Source organism: Branchiostoma belcheri, unplaced genomic scaffold (genome assembly GCF_001625305.1).
Source record: "Branchiostoma belcheri isolate BF01 breed outbred unplaced genomic scaffold, Haploidv18h27 scaffold1, whole genome shotgun sequence".
Classification (NCBI taxonomy): Eukaryota; Metazoa; Chordata; class Leptocardii; order Amphioxiformes; family Branchiostomatidae; genus Branchiostoma; species Branchiostoma belcheri.
Genome location: NW_017802379.1, coordinates 10113214 through 10133302, shown reverse-complemented (window position 1 = coordinate 10133302; position 20089 = coordinate 10113214). Strand labels below are relative to the sequence as shown.

General features: G+C 40.6%; 1 protein-coding gene across 1 annotated transcript in view; it reads left to right on the top strand.

Annotated features, from left to right (window-relative positions):
* LOC109472548 (polycystic kidney disease protein 1-like 2) overlaps positions 1-20089 on the top strand; it is a 42494-nt gene that overhangs the window by 14691 nt on the left and 7714 nt on the right. The window contains exons 10-23 of the mRNA XM_019772369.1: positions 243-302; positions 1154-1240; positions 3711-3953; positions 5297-5512; positions 5991-6336; positions 10348-10463; positions 11699-11917; positions 12390-12497; positions 13633-13811; positions 14452-14517; positions 14959-15066; positions 15764-15977; positions 16453-16576; positions 19214-19401. Of these exons, the coding sequence (XP_019627928.1) occupies positions 243-302; positions 1154-1240; positions 3711-3953; positions 5297-5512; positions 5991-6336; positions 10348-10463; positions 11699-11917; positions 12390-12497; positions 13633-13811; positions 14452-14517; positions 14959-15066; positions 15764-15977; positions 16453-16576; positions 19214-19401 (2274 nt within the window). The remainder of the gene's footprint in view (positions 1-242; positions 303-1153; positions 1241-3710; positions 3954-5296; positions 5513-5990; positions 6337-10347; positions 10464-11698; positions 11918-12389; positions 12498-13632; positions 13812-14451; positions 14518-14958; positions 15067-15763; positions 15978-16452; positions 16577-19213; positions 19402-20089) is intronic.

Here is a 20089-nt window from a genome sequence, read left to right as displayed (position 1 = left end):
CGCAATCTGACATACCTCAATACCTCGGGCGATACGGAATACCCCGTGTTGTATTCTATATTTACCCCAGCATGACATCATCATCAGCAGTAGCATGACATACATTGATTCAGAATAAATATGGCTTATAATAATGTCAAATAATACATAGTAAGTAATTCTGTAGCATTGAAACTAAATGTATCTTTCAGGTTCCATGGTACTGCCCAAGCATCTTCCCCCCACAAGGCTTCATCATGGAGGTGGAAGTTATGACAGTAGATGGGAGAGTTGCAGTACTCAACGTCACAGAAGACATAGAGGTGAGTCTAAATTTGAAAGTTCATCAGAATGTAAAAGTCTTTCTGAAACAGGACTTAAACACAAAATTGGAATTGTCCAAATATTGGACTGTTCAACTCCTGGAGTCTTTGTTAAGAAAGAAATAAGCAATCCACTGTGACTCCACATCATGCAGATAGAACACAGACAAACACTGAAGTTGAACAGAAGAAAATTCAAATTTTTTTGTGTAAGAAATTACAGTTAAACATATTACAGAAGGGGTATAAGTCGCTTGTTTTCTGTTCTGTACATAACATTGTGTAATGATCAAATACAATCCATAAATGAAGTGTTTTGATGAAGTGCTAATCACAATTAGTAACGTTATATACTTACATTTATATCATACCCGGGCCGCGATAACGTTCGATAACGGGTTCCAGACCGGGCCGTACGTTACGGTACGGCCCGGTCCGGAACCCGTTATCGAACGCTTCCATGGCTTCCATAAAACGAGTCGAACACGTTTTTCCCTAACCGCGTGTGCCCCTTTCGAAAATTCGAATACAGAATCCGGACGTTGGAACTGATGTTGTTGCATTTGAGGGTTTAGGGGCACCAACTTTTGGCTCATCTTGCATTGAAAGGCGCGTTTTCTTGGGTGGGTATGATATAAATAAAATACAACACGGTGTATTCCGCATCGCCGTCGGGCCGATACCTCGGGCGATACGGAATACCCCGTGTTGTATTCTATATGTATATTGGGTTTCATGCGGGGGCACTACAATCTGCCAACTTTGCAATAATTATCATTACAGTATATGATTAGTGTATCTTTTCTGTTCCACAGGAGACTATGGATTTGGGAGTGCTGTCAGAGTTACAGCTTGACAATGTCAACGGTGTCATTGACTTTACCTCCCTCCTAGTTATGAACACTGCCAACCTGGAGAAACTCTCCACAAATGCAACAGTAGGACAACTTTTTTCATACTTGGCTTGAGCTTTAGCAAGAAGTTGAGATGAGGGAAGACGATGTAATGAAACAAATTTTTCAAAGACCTTCAACCCTGTCTTTTTATCAAATTCAGTTTAATTTTCTTGGAATATTAGATTGTTTCTGTGTTCAAAGTAAGGCCTTCTCATTAGCATAACCTTTGGCTTCTCTTGCACTGCTATAACCCAATAATATTTCCTGATTGACATGTAATTTTCTAAGTGTGAATGAATGAACAAATAGAAAAGTTACATGTGATCCTAAGAACTTATCAGACTGTAGCTCTCATTTACACATTCTTGTTAACGTTAAGAACAAGTAAATGTTTTCCTTCTTGCCTTAGCTGCAGATTGCGAGAGGTATAGAACTGTCAGGAGAGACCATTAAAATGTTGGTGGAGAATGACACAGAGCGTACTATGGCTGTAGACGACATCAACATAGCGTCTGCCAACATCTTCACAGGTACGTAAACAAACTAGTCCTGTCCCTGAACTTACATTCACACTTACTATCCTCCTAGTGACTTCACACTGGTCCTGTCCCTGAACTTACATTCACACTTACTATGCTCCTCGTGACTTGGTTCAATTTGCCAGTTTTATCCTTAGCACCAAACAAATGGTTCACATTGGTCCTGTACCTAGTGCTGAACTTACATTCACACTGACTATCCTCCTAGTGACTTCACACTGGTCCTGTCCCTGGTGCTGAACTTACATCCACACTGACTATCCTCCTAGTGACTTCACACTGGTCCTGTCCCTGAACTTATATTCACACTGACTTTCCTCCTAGTGACTTCACACTGGTCCTGTCCCTGAACTTCCATTCACACTGACTATCCTCCTAGTGACTTCACACTGGTCCTGTCCCTGGTGCTGAACTTCCATTCACACTGACTATCCTCCTAGTGACTTCACACTGGTCCTGTCCTGTCCCTGAACTTACATTCACACTGACTATCCTCCTAGTGACTTCACACTGGTCCTGTCCCTGAACTTACATTCACACTGACTATCCTCCTAGTGACTTCACACTAGTCCTGTCCCTGAACTTACATTCACACTGACCATCCTCCTAGTGACTTCACACTGGTCCTGTCCCTGGTGCTGAACTTCCATTCACACTGACTATCCTCCTAGTGACTTCACACTGGTCCTGTCCCTGAACTTACATTCACACTGACTATCCTCCTAGTGACTTACATTCACACTGACTATCCTCCTAGTGACTTCACACTGGTCCTGTCCCTGAACTTACATTCACACTGACTATCCTCCTAGTGACTTCACACTGGTCCTGTCCCTGAACTTACATTCACACTGACTATCCTCCTAGTGACTTCATACTGGTTCTGTCCCTTGGTGTCTGACTAACATTCACACTGACTGTCCTCCTACTGACTTCACACTAGTCCTAGTGCTGAACTTACATTCACACTGACTATCCTCCTAGTGACTTCACACTGGTCCTGTCCCTGGTTGCTGAACTTACATCCACACTGACTATCCTCCTAGTGACTTCACACTGGTCCTGTCCCTGAACTTATATTCACACTGACTATCCTCCTAGTGACTTCACACTGGTCCTGTCCCTGAACTTACATTCACACTGACTATCCTCCTAGTGACTTCACAGTGGTCCTGTCCCTAAACTTACATTCACACTGACTATCCTCCTAGTGACATATATTTCATCCTATGGCAGCAAGGGGAACACAGTTGGAGCTTATTATTGCCATTTTGAGTGTCTTGTGAAATCAACTATTGGTGCATAATTTCTCATCTTTTTTCTGTAGGGTCTGCTATCCTGTTGAAGCATGTGACAACCGCTGCCTGGGATGTTGAAGGATCCAATATAAATGAGACAATTGAAGCTGTAAGAGATTGTCATGTTCTTTGATAGATATAGACATTATGGATAATATGGTGTTTTAAAACATGTACATGTACCTCTTAGGCGAATATTCAATTTGAAAGCATCACTATTTCAAATTTGATGGAAATTGATGACAAAGTTTTGTTCTATGCTGTATCATGTTCTGTTTTGTATACTTGGCATAACATTTACACATTTAACATCAATATCAACAATTATACAAACCAGAATACAACACCATAACACCAAACAGTTTAAAAGTGGGCAAAAGCCCGATAGTAAAAAAAAACTGTGTAAAATGCACGTCAGGGTACAACACGAAATTTTTCCTGCGTGTAAATTGTCCTGCTGTAAACATGCATTCTGATTGTACGCCAGCCCTCAAGGTATCATGTACAATCTGAATGTTCTTGACTCACGCCAAAGCAGGCAGCTTTCACACATAGGAAATATTTGACGTATGCAGTTTTTGTACACTCACTTGCACACACAGTTTTTGTATCATCAGGATTTTACCCACCTGTAAATTGGATCTACATGTAAGTGTTGCATCCCTTTGTTCACAGAACAATAAAACAGCCAGCTCGGCTTTCAATGCAATTGACAACGTCCTTAACATGTACGACACCCTGATGCCGGCTGATGGGTCTGGGAGTGCCTCACTGGAGATGTCAATGCTTCATGCCAAGATCCAGAGGGAACCTTGTCAAGATGGCCAGAAGAAGGTGTTCACAGTCAACGACACCCTGTTTGTACTACCAGCATTCAACACCCTTGACAACAGTTGTGAGGATAGCTTTGGAGTGGAGGTGAGCACATATAGAAATCCCTGAGGCTTTTAATTTTTTGTTTCACAGAAGAAAAAGTTTAACATACCGGTAACTAGAAAGGCCAATATTTGCTTTGGAGCAAATACAGCGATGGGTTCACCACATTTTACGACATGGCACAGAAAGAATGAGAAACACAAGGGAAAACAATGATTTACATTGATATAACTATAATATGAAGTAACATACAACTAAAACAACAGTTGGATAGCTATTCCCTACTTTATTGGTTAGGATTTTTAATTGCATAATGCAAACTGTTGATTTTCAAAATAAAATAAAAAAATGTTCATGCCCCGCATTCCAATGCTGGAGCAGAAAAGCTTTAAATACCTACCAAAACACTTGAATAAAGACATACTGTCAGTATGGAAATGCTCTGTGCAGGTGTTAATCAAGTTAAATCCCAACAGCCAATCAGCAAGAAATGCTCTGTGCAGGTGGAAATGCTCTGTGCAGGTGTTAAATAAGTTAAATCCCAACAGCCAATCAGCAAGAAGTATAGAGGAAAGCTGCATGCCTATTGGTTGATGCCCTGCTTTCCATTGTGATGACTCATGCCCAGACGTGGTAAACACGGCACACTAACACAGTAATACATTTGCTATAACACAGCCAAAAAACTCAAATAAAACCATTCTAAAAGCCTGTATCACAAAAATTTAAAAAACGCCTAGGGGTATTTGCCCACTGTACCTCCATACCAAATTTCAGGACCTTAGGCCCTAAAATGAAGAAGCTGAATCCATTTAAAAAATGGCAGGAGAAGAAGAAGAAGAAGGAGGAGAAGAAACATCAGAAAAAGCAATATGGGTTCACCACCACTTTGTGGTGTGGTGAACCCATAATTATTGTTTTTGCTCTGTTCAAGAATCTCCTTCTCCAAACACATAAGGTCACTGATCTTGACCAGACATTTGTCACTATGGTCTTTACTGGTGCTATAGCAGACAAGCTGTGGTGTTGGGTTACATTATGTTGCAAGTTGAGAGGCTGGTCACCATACATGTATATACAAAATTAGATGTATTTGAGAGAACGAACAAAGCAGTAGTTTTTTTCAGGCTACAGGCTAGACCATGTGTAGGCAAACATTAAATTATGCATTTTCTTTGCAAATGTTACCTTTCCAGTAGAATCTATCTGCTTCTTCCAGTTTGAAGTGCTGGCATGCATGATATACATTGTATCTACAGAAGTGTACCTCACTACTTGTGAAAAATTTTGCATGCAATTTACGCATACTACTCATTTGCATAAACAGGAAACTTGCCATGCTCTTGTAACTAAGGAATATGTTTTCTTCTCAATTCTGTCTGCAGTTAATCAACTCTGACTTCAACCCTTTCCGGTACTCGGAAAACTCCCCTGATGTTGGGTCGGAGGTGGCGGGGCTGACCGTGTGGCAGGGACGGGACAGACGCCCCGTGCACCGCCTCCCAGAACCTGTGGACATGATCATCCCCAGGGAGAAACAGCGCACGACAAGTACCGTGTTCAAGTACACGGGCCAGCTCAGAAGCAGTGACGACATCCTTGTGAGTTCTCTTACTGTATAAGCCAGTTACCATAACACACACAGTCACACACTGATATGGAGCTTCATAATAACTTTATTGCGCAACAATTGTACGGTGTACAAAGTATGGCATCTACTAACTTAAACAAGTACATGTCAACTACATTTTCATAAGGCTAATCTAATACAAAAGTGGGTGGCTAGTATGAGATAGGTATCAACTTATACAATCGTTGAAGCTCAGTTTCTAATATCATATGGCACAATTTGCTACTTGACTGCACCATTTTGATGCCCTAGGTGTACCCAATGAGACAGTCACTATTTTTTCCACGTACCCAATTTCCAAGCAGATACTACAGTGCCAAGGCTATCTTTTTTTAAACCATTGGCCAAAAGAGTGACCATTGGCCACCAGGGCCAATGGTTACAGCCTTGCCACCATAGGATCTGCTTGCATGGAGTACTGAAACTACGTCATCATTCCCTGTCTGCAGGTTGTCAAGTTCCGGCCCCAAAGAACAAGGACTGCACTCACCATCCTACTCAACATCACCAGCACCAGCCAACCAAAGCTGGACCTGCCACGCGTGCAACTGGTGTGGCAGAGATCATCCGCGCCGACTGCCGACAGCTTTGAAGCTGCCAAATGGACAGCTGTATTACCTGTTCCACAGGACCAGCTGTATACACTACAGCTGCCGCACATGTACAACAATACAAACCTGACGTCCAACCCGTACTCCTGGCTTCTGCCTACGGAAGCTCTGAATGTTACGGAATTTGACATACAAAACAAGACGACTTTTTACCTAGGTACGTCCTTATTTACATGCACAGTGAGTAACAGGGAAATCAGAGATGGCAGACTTCACCCCCTTACCCTTACTCCTTTGCCTAAGGCTCTTCCAATCCCAAGGGCGAAGATACATGTAGCAGCACTGAGGATGTAATCAATGGCAATGCTGCATTTTGTATGTTGGGACTCAAAGAAAAATGCACAGACACATGCACAGACACACAGATAGGCAGAGTGTAGTGTAGTGGAAGTAACCATAGTGGAAGTGGAAGTAACCATAGTGTCATTTGTGAAATAAATAAGCATGGCAGGCTGTTTAACTGTCCAGCTGGCAGTACTTACCGCTTTATTCCTCCAGTTTACGAACCCCGTTATAAACCTGAAACATGTCACTACCCAATCCAATCCTTGCGAAGTATTCAAACAAGAACACTGTTATAGGTCTCACTTCACTGCAGCCTCACAAGGAGACTACGCACTGTCACTACTGTACCCAACTGGAAATGTAACTAGAAGTAAGAATACTACTCGTGTAAAATCCAGTGTTAATCTAGTACACCTTTGTCTTCACACATTACTTTTACTGTCCGGCGATATAGCCTGTAATCCTGGTCCTAACCAGAATAATGACAGCACAAACTGGCAGTCCTTGTTTGAGACCCTGAGAGTAAAGAAAGGTGTTAAAATGATACATCTAAACATCCGTAGCCTCTTACCAAAACTTGATGAACTTAGAGCAGCATTGATTAATAACCCTGTCGACATATTAACTCTGAACGAAACCTGGTTAGATCCTAGTATAGATGACAATGAACTGTATATACCAAATTACACACTGTATCGCAAGGACAGAAACCGGCAAGGCGGCGGTGTGGCATGTTATGTGACCGACAATTTACAGCATAAACTGATAACAGAACTTACCGAGTTAGATATCGAAGGTGTTTGGGTGGAAGTAAAGCACAATGTCGGCAAGCCTATTGTTATTGGTTCGGTCTACCGCCCACCAAATTCAACTACAGAATTTTTTGAAAACTTGGACACGGCCATGACCGCCGCCACAGCTATTTCTGATGAGGTTTTCTTACTTGGCGACCTCAACTGTGATGTATTTAAAGTAGTTCCTGTAAGAAAATCGATAAGATCTGTAGCACCTTTCAAGCAAAACAACTCATAGATGAACCGACCCGTGTAAATGAGAACTCATCCACTTGTATCGATATCATTATAGCAACCTTACCTGAAAAGGTGTCAGAATCTGGTGTATGTTCTACTGGACTGAGTGATCACTGTTTCACTTACGCTGTAAGGAAAGCTAAGCGACCTTCGGGAAACCCTAGGACGGCAACGGTGAGATCCTACCGGCGGTTTGACGAAACAGCTTTTCAACAAGATCTTCACAGCGCACCCTGGTCCACAGTTGAGGAATGCACTAATATTGATGATGCACTTAGTAGTTTTCAGACAATGCTCACTGAAATTTGTGATAAACATGCCCCATGGGTATCTGTCCGTATCAGAGGCCATGAACCACCTTGGATAACGCAAGAGTATCTGTCCATGGCGCGTGAAAGAGATTTTTACTTTGTATAAGGCCAAGAAACAAACATCCATCTATGTGGGAGACAGCTAAAAAGGCACGAAACAAATGTAACAACATGGCACGATATTTAAAAAACAGTATTACTGCAATGAAATCGAAACTAAAGGCAGTGACAGTAAAGGTCTTTGGGCCACACTTAAGACCCTTTTGCCATCACGTCAAGCCAAACAACACGTTAATGTTTCTAAAGAAGAAGAAAAAAACACTGCGAATGAATTCAATACATACTTTACCTCAATTGGCTCTAAACTGGCTGCAGCTTTTGCGGGTGTATACAGAACAGTCTTAGGACCGGCACAGTTTTCCTTTGAATTCGAAAATATCTCCACTGAGTTCACTCTTAAGCAACTGATGAGTATACCTCTAGGTAAAAGTACTGGATTGGATGGGGTGAGCAGTAGACTCATACGGTATGCTGCCCCGGCTATAGCAGGTCCTCTCACATACATCTATAACCTATCTCTCTCTTCAGGTGAAGTCCCGAGGGACTGGAAGAGAGCCAAAGTCACCCCCTTATTTAAAGAAGGTGACAAGGGCAGCTGTAATAATTACAGACCGATCTCCGTTATACCATCATTTATGAAGATTTTTGAGAAGGCTGTACATACTCAGATATATGCATACTGTAAGGACCATAACATACTTAACAAGTTCCAGTCTGGGTTTAGACCCAAACATTCTACCACAACAACACTCACACATGTCACTGACTCCATCATAAACAATATGGAGAAGGGTCTTGTTACCGGAGCAATCTTTCTTGATCTCAAGAAAGCTTTTGATACGGTAAGTCATAAGATCCTCCTGGCTAAGCTTAGAATGTTTGGGATACAAGACAAGGAATTGACATGGTTCTGTTCTTACCTCAAAGACAGATACCAGACTACTGTCATAAATGGAGTCCAGAGTGACTTCCTGGAAGTTACTGTGGGAGTACCCCAGGGCTCGGTTCTCGGGCCACTTTTGTTCATCATGTACCTTAATGACTTACCTGACTATATATCAAATGGACATGTTGTATTGTATGCAGATGATACTGCTCTCTTCTATGCGTCCAAGACAGTCACAGATGTAAACAATGCTCTCAATGCGGATCTTCGTAATATTGAGACATGGTTGGAAACAAATGAACTGACTCTCAATGTTAATAAATGCAAAGCTATGCTCTTTGGGACCACACGTAGGCTGCAGTCAGTTACAGAACAATTGTCAGTTATACTTTCTGGCACCATTTTGGAAGTTGTTTCCAGTTATAAGTACCTTGGCGTTTGGCTTGACTCCAGCTTAACATGGCAAGTTCACATTGACAAGTTGTGTAATGCGGTCTCTTCCAGACTGGGAGTCATACGACGCCTCATCCCATGTCTGCCCCAACACACTCTTATAATGTTGTTTAACTGTATAGTCCTACCTAAATAGACTACTGTGATGTGATATGGGGAAACTGTGGTAAATGCTTGTCTGACAAATTGCAAAAATACCAGAACCGGGCAGTGAGAATTATCCTTCGTTTACGTTATACACATCATGTTGGCGATGGTGAGTTATCTACCCTAGGTTGGAAAACTTTATCATCTCGGAGAAACTTGCACCTGCTACAATCAATGTACAAGGCAGTCAACAATGAACTCCCAGACTACATAGATAACTTCCAGATGGCTTTTGAATCCCACAGATACCCCACCAGACACAGCCAGAACCTATCTTTGAAACTGCCGCTTGTTCGCCTTGAATGTGGAAAGCGCAAATTCTCCTACAGAGGCCCTGCCCTCTGGAACAGGCTGCCAACTGCTATTAAGACCTGTCCGTCCATGTCCATTTTTAAAATGAAATGTAAGAATTGGCCTGACCTCTGACCCCTCCATGCCAACATATTGGACTGGACAATGACAATGACTGGACAATGATGTATTTTTGTTATTATTACTATTTATTACTTCTTATTGGTTAATTACTGTGTTTTCGTTATTATCATTGCCATTATAATTTATTTATTGTTTTCGTTATTATCATTGCCATTATAATTATTTATTGTATAATTTTTGTATGCTAATGTTATTATTTGTATGTGATTGTTGTATTGTGCTGTGTAATACAGGGCCCCGTTGAAAAGCAGTGCCATCACTGAATTGGGTTACCCTGTATAAAAATGACGGAAAAAAAAATAAATAAAAAAAGACACAGTCACACACACACAGGCACACAGATGGGAAAGATTTGTGAGAAATATTGGCAAGATGACAGGGAAGTTATCCTGACTAAATCACGCTCCTAGTGGCCTGCCCGACTGATTGGCACCCTAGAGGGATGGGGGCCAATAAACCCCCAACAATGTGAGATACATGTAGTGTAGAACAGGCTAACAATCATGGAAATCAAGGGTATGAAAAGGATGTAAGTTATAAAAAGATCGTAGGTGTCTTAGCACAATGGATCATTTCTTTTCCTCCAGGTGTGAAGTATGCTGGAGAGGAGACCAGTGTCACAGTACGAGTGTCTATATTAGAAAGTGCATGTGTCTACTTCGGAGAAGACTCCTCCCACATGTGGGAAGATGATGGATGCAAGGTAAGTTTTTTTTCCACAAAAGTAAGATTAAGAAACTATCATTATAGTGAGTATTTTAGTGAGAGCTCAAATTATTTACACATGACTTAAAGTGATTTAGGACCGTGGACTTCACAAATAGCGTGCTTAAGTGGTGTTTGTTTATTTCTTTGTTTATTTTTATTTGTACATACATATAAAACAACAACAGAAGTAAATATAATAATCGAACATAAACATAACATAAAATAATTAACCTATTAAACAGAATTGATGTTCTGGAGGAGGAAAAAAGCCTCAGGGCTTATTTTAGTCCTCCTCCATTTCAATTAAAAGCATAATAATAATAATAAGAATAATTAGGGTAAATAAACAATATATGAAAAATAGTCAGTAAACTCATTTTCCACAACAAAATGGCGATATTATAAACAATGTGGCTCTCATGAGTGTATCTGAACAATATCACCCATCCTCCCACCCGGATTCTCATGTTAACAACATTTACTTAAAAGTTTACCAAGCAGGGCTAGGTCACTCCGCTTCCTCCTCTTTTCATTAAGTTGTCCTCCCTGGCTAATTTGGCATTTTAACTTTCCATCGTTTTCTCCCAAAAAAATTTAGAAAGAACTATATAATAGTTGTACTGAATATTGATACCTGGGTACAAAAGGGTTATGAATATGATTTTATGGACCATATGGATGACGTCATCACATTTTATTGCCCCAAATGTAATTATCTTTAAAGTTATAATATAGCACTTTGGTACACTTTGGTACACTTAAGTATCTACTAATTATCTGTAGTTATTAGAGAATAACCTAATTGCCTATTAAAATCTAGTTATTCTCTAATAACTACAGATAATTAGTAGATATCAATTTGTGCAAACGTACGTTTGTAGCTTTGACCATTATGCACATGAAAATCATACTTTTATTGCAGTTACTTGTACCAAAGTGCTATATTATAACTTTAAAGATAATTACATTTGGGGCAATAAAATGTGATGACGTCATCCATATGGTCCATAAAATCATCTTCATAACCCTTTTGTACCCAGGTATCAATATTCAGTACAACTACGGTTCTTTCTAAATTTCTTTGTGAGAAAATGATGAAAAGCTAAAATGCCAAATTAGCCAGGGAGGACACGGACAGTCCTTAATAACGCATTGTGTGAGAGTGCAGATAATTGATGATGTACAATAGTCTGAATGTCACTCTGATCTTTACTTTACATTGTTTAACAGGTGGGTCCACTCTCCAACACCACCCACCTCCACTGCCGCTGTGACCACCTGACCAAGTTTGCCGGGTTCGTCCCGCCCAATCCGATCTACTTCCCGCCGAGTGGAAGCATCAATTTCAACGAGAACCCCATAGGACTCATCGCGGTCCTGACTGTGTTCGGTCTGTTCCTGCTCGGATACCTGATGGCAAGAAAGGCAGACAGACTGGACCTGACAAAGGTTATTAATAAGTATAAATCTATGAATCTCATAATACAGTCAAACCCATATATAGTACAAGTGACCACCAAGACAATGTGACTCGCCACTTTTCGGTGGTCTCTTGGTTTCTTTTCGGTTGTCCCTTTTTTCCATTGGCACCAGGAATAAGTATCCTGTCTATAGTGACCACCTGTCTACATAGACCAGATTTTCTCAGTCCTCAGAGCAGTCTCCTTGAGCAGAGTTGACTGTAAAACAATTCTTCCAGTGACACAATTCTTTTTTAATTTAACAAATCTTTTTTTATCATTATGACTGTCAAAGTCTAAAGTGCTAATTATGTATCCATGATGATAATCTAGTTATTGGTCATTGATTGAATAAATATCAGAATATGATATATTTTCTGCATATCTGCACTCAGGATATGCAGAAAATATATATTTAGCCCTTTTGTAACTTTTTGATATTTTCTAATCTAACCATGTAGGTGGGAGTGACCACACCAACCGGTCACACGTTGAACCCTGACCCTGACTGTCGCTACATAATCACTGTCTACACTGGCTTTCGCCTGGACGCAGGGACAACTGCACAGGTATATATATGGCAAGAAAAATAAAAGCTCCACGCACGTCACGTGTGCACCTACACGCATGGCACGTGTGCGCATGCGTGCGTGTAAGATGTAATATTGGTCCAGGAATAAAAGCTTCATGCGTGTGTGTAAGATGTAATATTGGAATAAAAGCTTCACGCGTGCGTGTAAGATGAAATACCGGAATAAAAGCAATGCTCTTGAAAGTTCCTGATTAAAGTATTAGTTTTAAAAGGTGCTGTTCAGTTTATTGCAACAAATTCCCATGGGTGCAGTGTACGTTTTTGTTGTAATGAATTCCCATGGGTGTAAGAAGAGTATTAATATCCAGAGCGAGTGAATCGTGTGTAGTAAGAGTCGGTGTAGGCTTGTAAGATTTGGTGTAACATTCTGAAATGGGCCATGATTTTCTATGTCCAATATTTGGCCACTACTGCACAGGTACTGTTAACTTTTGTTAAGAAGAGACTAAGCATAATGTTTAATATTAGGCAAGATATAGTGAGTAAGGGGACTCTTTTTTCACAACCAATTCAAGTCAGGGCAATTCTGACTGGTTCACATTGCACTGCAGCACAGGTGTCCCCGTACTCAGTGACTTACATGTACCAACCTGATGAAACTATTCATGGATAAGCAAAATATAGTATTGACGATGTCCAAGAGACAGAATAGACCAGATTTTACAGGTCATGGATCAGAAACCCAGGTGTGACGAGCATGGAAAGTTTGAAAAGTTCACGTTTTAGTAAAAAAAATAATAAATGTGGCGATTGGAAAATCATCACAAGGCTCATTATAACGGCGGCGTAGCCCGAGGTGGGGTGGTGTTACGGCCGTGGTGCTTAGCAGGTTACGGCCAGCCACGACCGCAATCGGCAGTGTTGACATGCCGGCGGGACCGTAATGGGGTGACCGCTGACCGCGTTGAACAGTGACTGCTATAGACACGAGTCTTAATTCTTACGTCAATGGGAAAAATTCAAGGGACCGGCAAAAACTGACCGCTATGGCCGAGTGACCACTATTAAAGGTGACCGCTAGTACAGGTTTGACTGTATGAGTTGGCTTTTGGTTTTTGACTTTAATTTTCAGTCTATGTGAATTACGGTACTCAGATGAATGTTTGTCCTAGGTTTCCATCACGGTGTTCGGCTTCCGTGACGAGAGCCAGCCTCTGGCCCTACAGGACGCCCGCCGTCAGCTGTTCCAGGGCGGCAGTGTGGACTCCTTCCTGGTGTCTTCTGAGGAGCCCTTGGGACCTCTCACACACATCCATGTGTGGCACGACAACACCGGCCCCAGCCCAGCTTGGTGAGCTGATCACATTTTTGAATTGTCACTAATTCTGCACAAAAAGCTCTCTGGAATTTTCATTCCTAAGCTCTATTAATATAAAGAGATATAAAGCTCGCAGGGGGAGACATTGTTACAGTATCAATCTACTCAGCCTACTGAAGGGAGACCTGAAGCACAGAGGGCTTAAGGCCCTCCCACAACAGAAAAGAAGCTCAAGGAGCTTTAATAGAGTGCTCGCGAGGCAGAAGGCACGGTGGAAAGAGATGAAGAAAGACAGAATGCGGCTACAGGACATTTCCACACGACTGTAGACGCAGAACACAGTGGATGATGATGATGATGTTTAATATATAGCCTAAGTGTGACTGTCAGCATCTGAACAGTTACTGAGAGTGTCATAATGAATTATGAAATGTTACTGAATCAGTAAAGCAGCCTTGATGTTACTGTTAGGATCACTTCTGAGTAAAGCAGCTTAAACTGTTGCAACTATAAATGCAACAGTATTAATGTTTCTAAGAATTCTTATTGATCTCTATTGATGATTATGGTGTTGACAATTATTATAAAGTTACTAACTGGAAGTTTGGACTGTATTCTCTCAGACAGGAGAAGAGTTAGTTAAGAAGAACATTGTTCTTTCTTATCGTTGAAGGTACCTGAGTAAGGTGGTGATTCAACATCTGAGCTCAGAACAGCTTGACTACTTCATCTGCAACAAGTATGTCTGAGAATTTACATAAAACTGCATGTCAAAGTACTAATAGTCTACAAGAAATACTGTGTTTCAAATTTGAGGGGAAATTTCATGACCATGTCTGACACAGAGTCATCTGCTAAAAATCAGTTGTATAAGATTTGAGATTTCACAGCACAAAAACATCAGACGCGAGTCGAAATTTTGTCATTAAGTCTATGGCAGCCTTTTCTGGCGACCTTCCCGAGTACTGTTGATTTAAATAATATTTTTGCAGGCATGAATAATTTTGCAGCATGAGTCATGCAGGAAACAAGGCTTTCCCAATGTCAAAAGTTCACGGTCAAAACAATACTGTAGCATGAAACCACAATATTCGTGGTGTCATGATGATAACACTTAAAAACAAAAATATAAAAATGTACAGTAATTTAAAAGATTCTCCTATTTGTACCATCTCTACAGGTGGCTAGCTCTAGATGAAGATGATGGCAGAATCGACCGCATGGTCTTTGTCGCCTCCCCAGAGGAGATGGCAGCCGCTTCCAACCTGATCAGTGAAAGGGCTGCAAAGTGAGATCACAAAATATGGTTATCTGTAGAGCTGTGTACCTAAACAAATTTTAGGTACAGGTACAGGTACAGGTACACAGGTTTAGGTACAGGTCCGGACCTGAACCTGTACCTGAACAATTCGACCAATTTAATAATTATGCTCTTCTGAACTCCTTCAATAACAAAAAAAACATAAATAAACTTGATAGTTAAGGTTTATTCTTTGTTTATGGCGAATGCTCAGATGAAATATAGGCTATATTATATGTTTTTGTTTTCATGAACACACTGTCCTTACACAGGGACCCATTGTTAACCAGCTATTTACACATTTGAGGTCACAAATAGGCATAAAATTGGTGTGAAATTGTTTAGGTACAGTACCGGTACTGAGGGATTAGGTATTTTGGACCTGTACCTAATCAATTTTACCGGTACAGTATCGGTACTGCGTACCGGTACACAGCTCTAGTTATCTGTATTGTAAATTACTACATATTACATACATGTAAACTGTGATAATAGTATGACCATTTGTCAGTTTTATGAGAGCAATTATGACTGGTCCACTGAGCACTGAAGCTAGGTGTCGCGTATAACAATCCGGGCATATATAGACTGTACCAAACTGAAGTGTGTACTCTATGGGATGGTTTAGTACTCAATGATTTAATTCACACAAAACAATCAGACTTTGCTGTTCACAAATTGACAGGGACTTCCACGACGGACACCTGTGGTTCTCTGTGGTTGGTCGTCCCGCCCGTAGCGGCTTCACCCGTGCCCAGCGGCTGGCGTGCTGCATGTCCACGGTGTACAGCACCATGCTGGCCAACATCATGTTCTTTGGGCAGGGGGACAACTTCGACCCCCCGCAGCCCGTCCGCATCATGGGAGTGGAAATAGACCCTCCAATCTCCCTACCCCAGGTTTGTTGGGTTGGTGGTAAAAACGGTCCGGTCCAGTCCACCCATAACCTGTCCAGACTGGACCGCTTTTTCCACCAACCCCAAATTGTTTTTTGCACACTTTTAGATCTACATAGTAGAGGGTCTGCATTGGGGAATTTAGGCAATGCTAATCACAGTAAATTTAGAAGAGTTAGCAATGCTTAAAGGTAAATTGGGAAGGCCAGCATGATGCTTTAACCGAATCTTTAGATTGTGTTTTAGATATATCGATAGGCTTTGAGAAAAACTAATCTCATTGTATTGTTCTTTGGCGTTCATATGTTATTAAAAAAAAAAAACTAGTCTGAAGACACTGAATGCTCCATTGTCATTTGGGAGCAATCTGACTACATCATACTGGAGAATTTTTCAATAATGATGAATTTGGGACAACAAATAACATGCTATGTGGAATTAAAGTGACGAAAGTCATCATTAATTCTGTTTCTCTCAGATCATGATCGCGATACAGAGTGTGATCATCGTGGTTCCCATCAACGCCCTGATCGTACTACTCTACAGGAGTGCTGCACCCAAAGCAAGCAGCAAACCAGTGACAAAACATGCCAATACAAAAGGTTAGCAAGGAGATTTCATATGATAATGATATATTTATCCACTCTGAGAGGTGGATCCAGTTATGTCTCTAATTCTATTTGTCATTCATAAGTTTGAGTATCTAGTCAAATATTTCTTTTTACTTAAATGTATATGAGGTGACAAGAATATAATTTGTATACAACTTTTGAGTCTGCCATCATTTAGGCCATGATGATTTGATTATATGGATGACATCCTCTGGAAACCGGAAAAACTGTGCGAGCGTGCGAATAAAAAAAAAGTTTGGTAAAAAAAAAAGTTGCTTTCATTATGAAATCTACGTGGTTTTGAAGGTTGAACAAATGACACAGAGTATGGTATGGCGTATAATCTAGTCTTCAAATTAATGTCTTTACATTTTCATTTGATTTTGGCATTCTATGACATTGGTATCATTTTCAAATGTTTTTTCAACTGTTTTGTACGATTTACAGTATGGTTGAAAACTTTTTTTTGGGAAACAGAATGTAAATTCATGCGCACGCAGATGTCACCCATAAAAAAGAGACTTGCCAGACAAAATAGGTTTGGCAAGTACATTGTACTACTACTAGCTTACCTGTATAATTATATAACATTATGATCAATTATATGTTACTTGATTTTTAAGACAAAACTGCTAATTTACATTGTAGATAATGATCTTAGATAAAAGTTACTGTTGCAGTTATACAAAGTCATGTAATGATTTGACCAATCTCTTTAATGTTATGCTATAGGTATTGGTACGCCAGCCACTTTCATTTTATTACCTTCGCCAAGAAGGTTATGTTTTCAGGGGCGTTCGTGTATGTGTGTGTGTGTCTGTAAACACGATAACTTGAGAAGGCCTTGATGGATTGTCTTGATACTTGGTAGGTGGGTAGGTCTTGATGAGACCTCAAAATGATTAGATTTTGGACCCCCTAGCGGCTTGTTATGGTACTGCAGCTGAACTTCCGGTTTTGATATCTCATGATCTAGACATGCTATGGTGATGAAATTTGGATGGTAGATAGCTCTTGTGATGGGGAAGAAGTGACGTGAGTTTGGGCCCCCTAGCGGCTTGCTCTGGAACTGCAGGGATATATTCTTGAAAATATTCAAAAGGGGATAACTCAAGAACCAGTTGACGGATCGTCGTAATTTTCGGTATGTAGGTAGCTTACGTGATGCTTAATATAATTATGTGACAATTATGCAAATATGGATGTAATTTGCATAATTAATGGGGAAATTCTATAAATCAGCTGTATTCCATGATAGGACAATTAAAGCTTGTGACATTGGTAATTGACAACGAGAGAAACACAGGAAGATATTGATTATGTTAAATAATGACTTAATTTGCATAATTAATGAGAAACTTTAAAATTATGTAATGATAACTGCCTGGAATTTCATACTTGTGGTATTTGAAAGTTAAATTGAGGTGAACATCATTAAACATAATTTATTCAAATCAGGACCTCGTTTGCATAATTTATTAGGAAATGTTAGAATGCATTGTTAACATAAGACTGTCTTTTGGTTGAGATTATGATAAAATGATATAATTCACAAAAATTAGGTTGCTATTTCTTAAATCAGGGGGGAATAATCTATAATTTGTCAGTCATAAAGTTTAACATCCTTTGGCGAAGGTATGAGATCGGGGAACTCTAGTTTGTTTATGTTATACTTTATGTCATCTTTATGTTTACTTTTGTATTATGTTTTATGAGCAGCGGATTCACATAATAATAAATAAGCACAACAAGTGCTTCCTATCCAAATTGCTCAAAAATCCATGTGAATAAAATAAAAATAAGTCGTGTAATGTTCACATGCTGACAGTGACAAAATATTCTCAAACCCTCAATATGAAGAGCTTTAACTTTGTTTTCAACTTTTCCTTAAACTTGTCCTTGCAGATGTCAAAGCCCAAGACAGTCAAAAAGGAACAGGATGCCGTCTGCCCTGGTGGGCAGCAACTGTGGGTGAGTAAGAAATCATTGCTTTCAGATTTATAGAGCTCTAGACACCACCAGTCATTCATGCATCCTTCCATCCATCCATCCATTCAAGGCATCCATTCACCCACCCATCCATTCATCCATACATTAACACACACACACACACACACACACACACACACATACATGCTCATTCATTCATCCATCCATCCATTCACAAACCCACCCACCCACTCATCCATCCATCCATCCATCCATCCATCTATCCATCCATCCATCTATCCATCCATCCATATAATTTATGCATCCATTCCTAAACCCATTTGTTCATCCATCCATACATATATACATACACCCATCCACCCATCCATCCATCCATCCATCCATCCATCCATCCATCCATCCATCCATTCTTACACACATGTACGCATACACCCACGCACCTACCCATCCATCCATCCATCCATCCCTCTCCTAAACCAATTCATTCATTCATTCATTCATTCATTCATTCATTCATACATACATACATACACCCATCCATCCATCCATCCATCCATCCATCCATCCATCCATCCATCCATCCATTCCTAAACCTATTTATTCATTCATGATAGTACATACACACACCATCCATCCATCCCTCTATCCACCGATTCATTAATTCCTTCATTGTTTCAGCGGGACTGCTGGTGTTCACTGTCAGCTTTGTCGCCGCGTTCTTCACGGTCCTGTACACGCTGACCTTCGGGCGTGAGAAGGCGGAGGCGTGGTTTACTGCCTTCATCACGTCCTTCGTGACAGACCTGATCCTGATCCAGCCGGTCAAGGTGCTGACTCTCGCTGCCATCTTGGGGTTACTCATCCGGGTAAGGATGTTTCTCATGAAATTTCATCTATAATAATAATTATTAAATTATTATTCAATTATTAACATATATACAATACATATGGACAGTCCCTCCTGGCAGCCAGAGGCTGAATTGCATGGGAGCTGTTTCCATGAGTTTCATTAAAACATTATATCTCAACCATTATCTCAACCATATTTAAAAACATTTACGAACAGAATAAAATTGACGGAGCATAAAAACATTCTTAAGCAGATTAAAATGAAAGGGACTAATTATTTTACAGGTTCAGCAACCGTACCATGTGTGGTATTGCACTGTCGTGATATCTTAAAGTTCTACAGTAAATACTGTTCAGTTTGTGAGATGATCTAGTTTTCCTGCCACTTATTTCCTCTCGTGAAGGAGGTAGGAGATGTCTATACAGTTCAGATTGTTCAAGAGACCTGGCGAATTTAAAGGTCAGTTATTCGCGGCGTCCTTTGAGGGTTGGGGGGGGCAAGTTGTTCGCACGCTTTTGAGTAAGAGATGAAGTCTTTCCCCAGGATGATTCTCAGCGCCCGGCGTTGCACTTTCTCGAGTTTGTTGCAGAGGAGAGTAGAAAGTCCGGAGTGCCACACAGGAGCAGCGTATTCCGTGACTGGATGGATGTAGGTAACGTAGACAGTCACGAGATCATCAATCGGGAGATGGAAGTGTTCAGTTG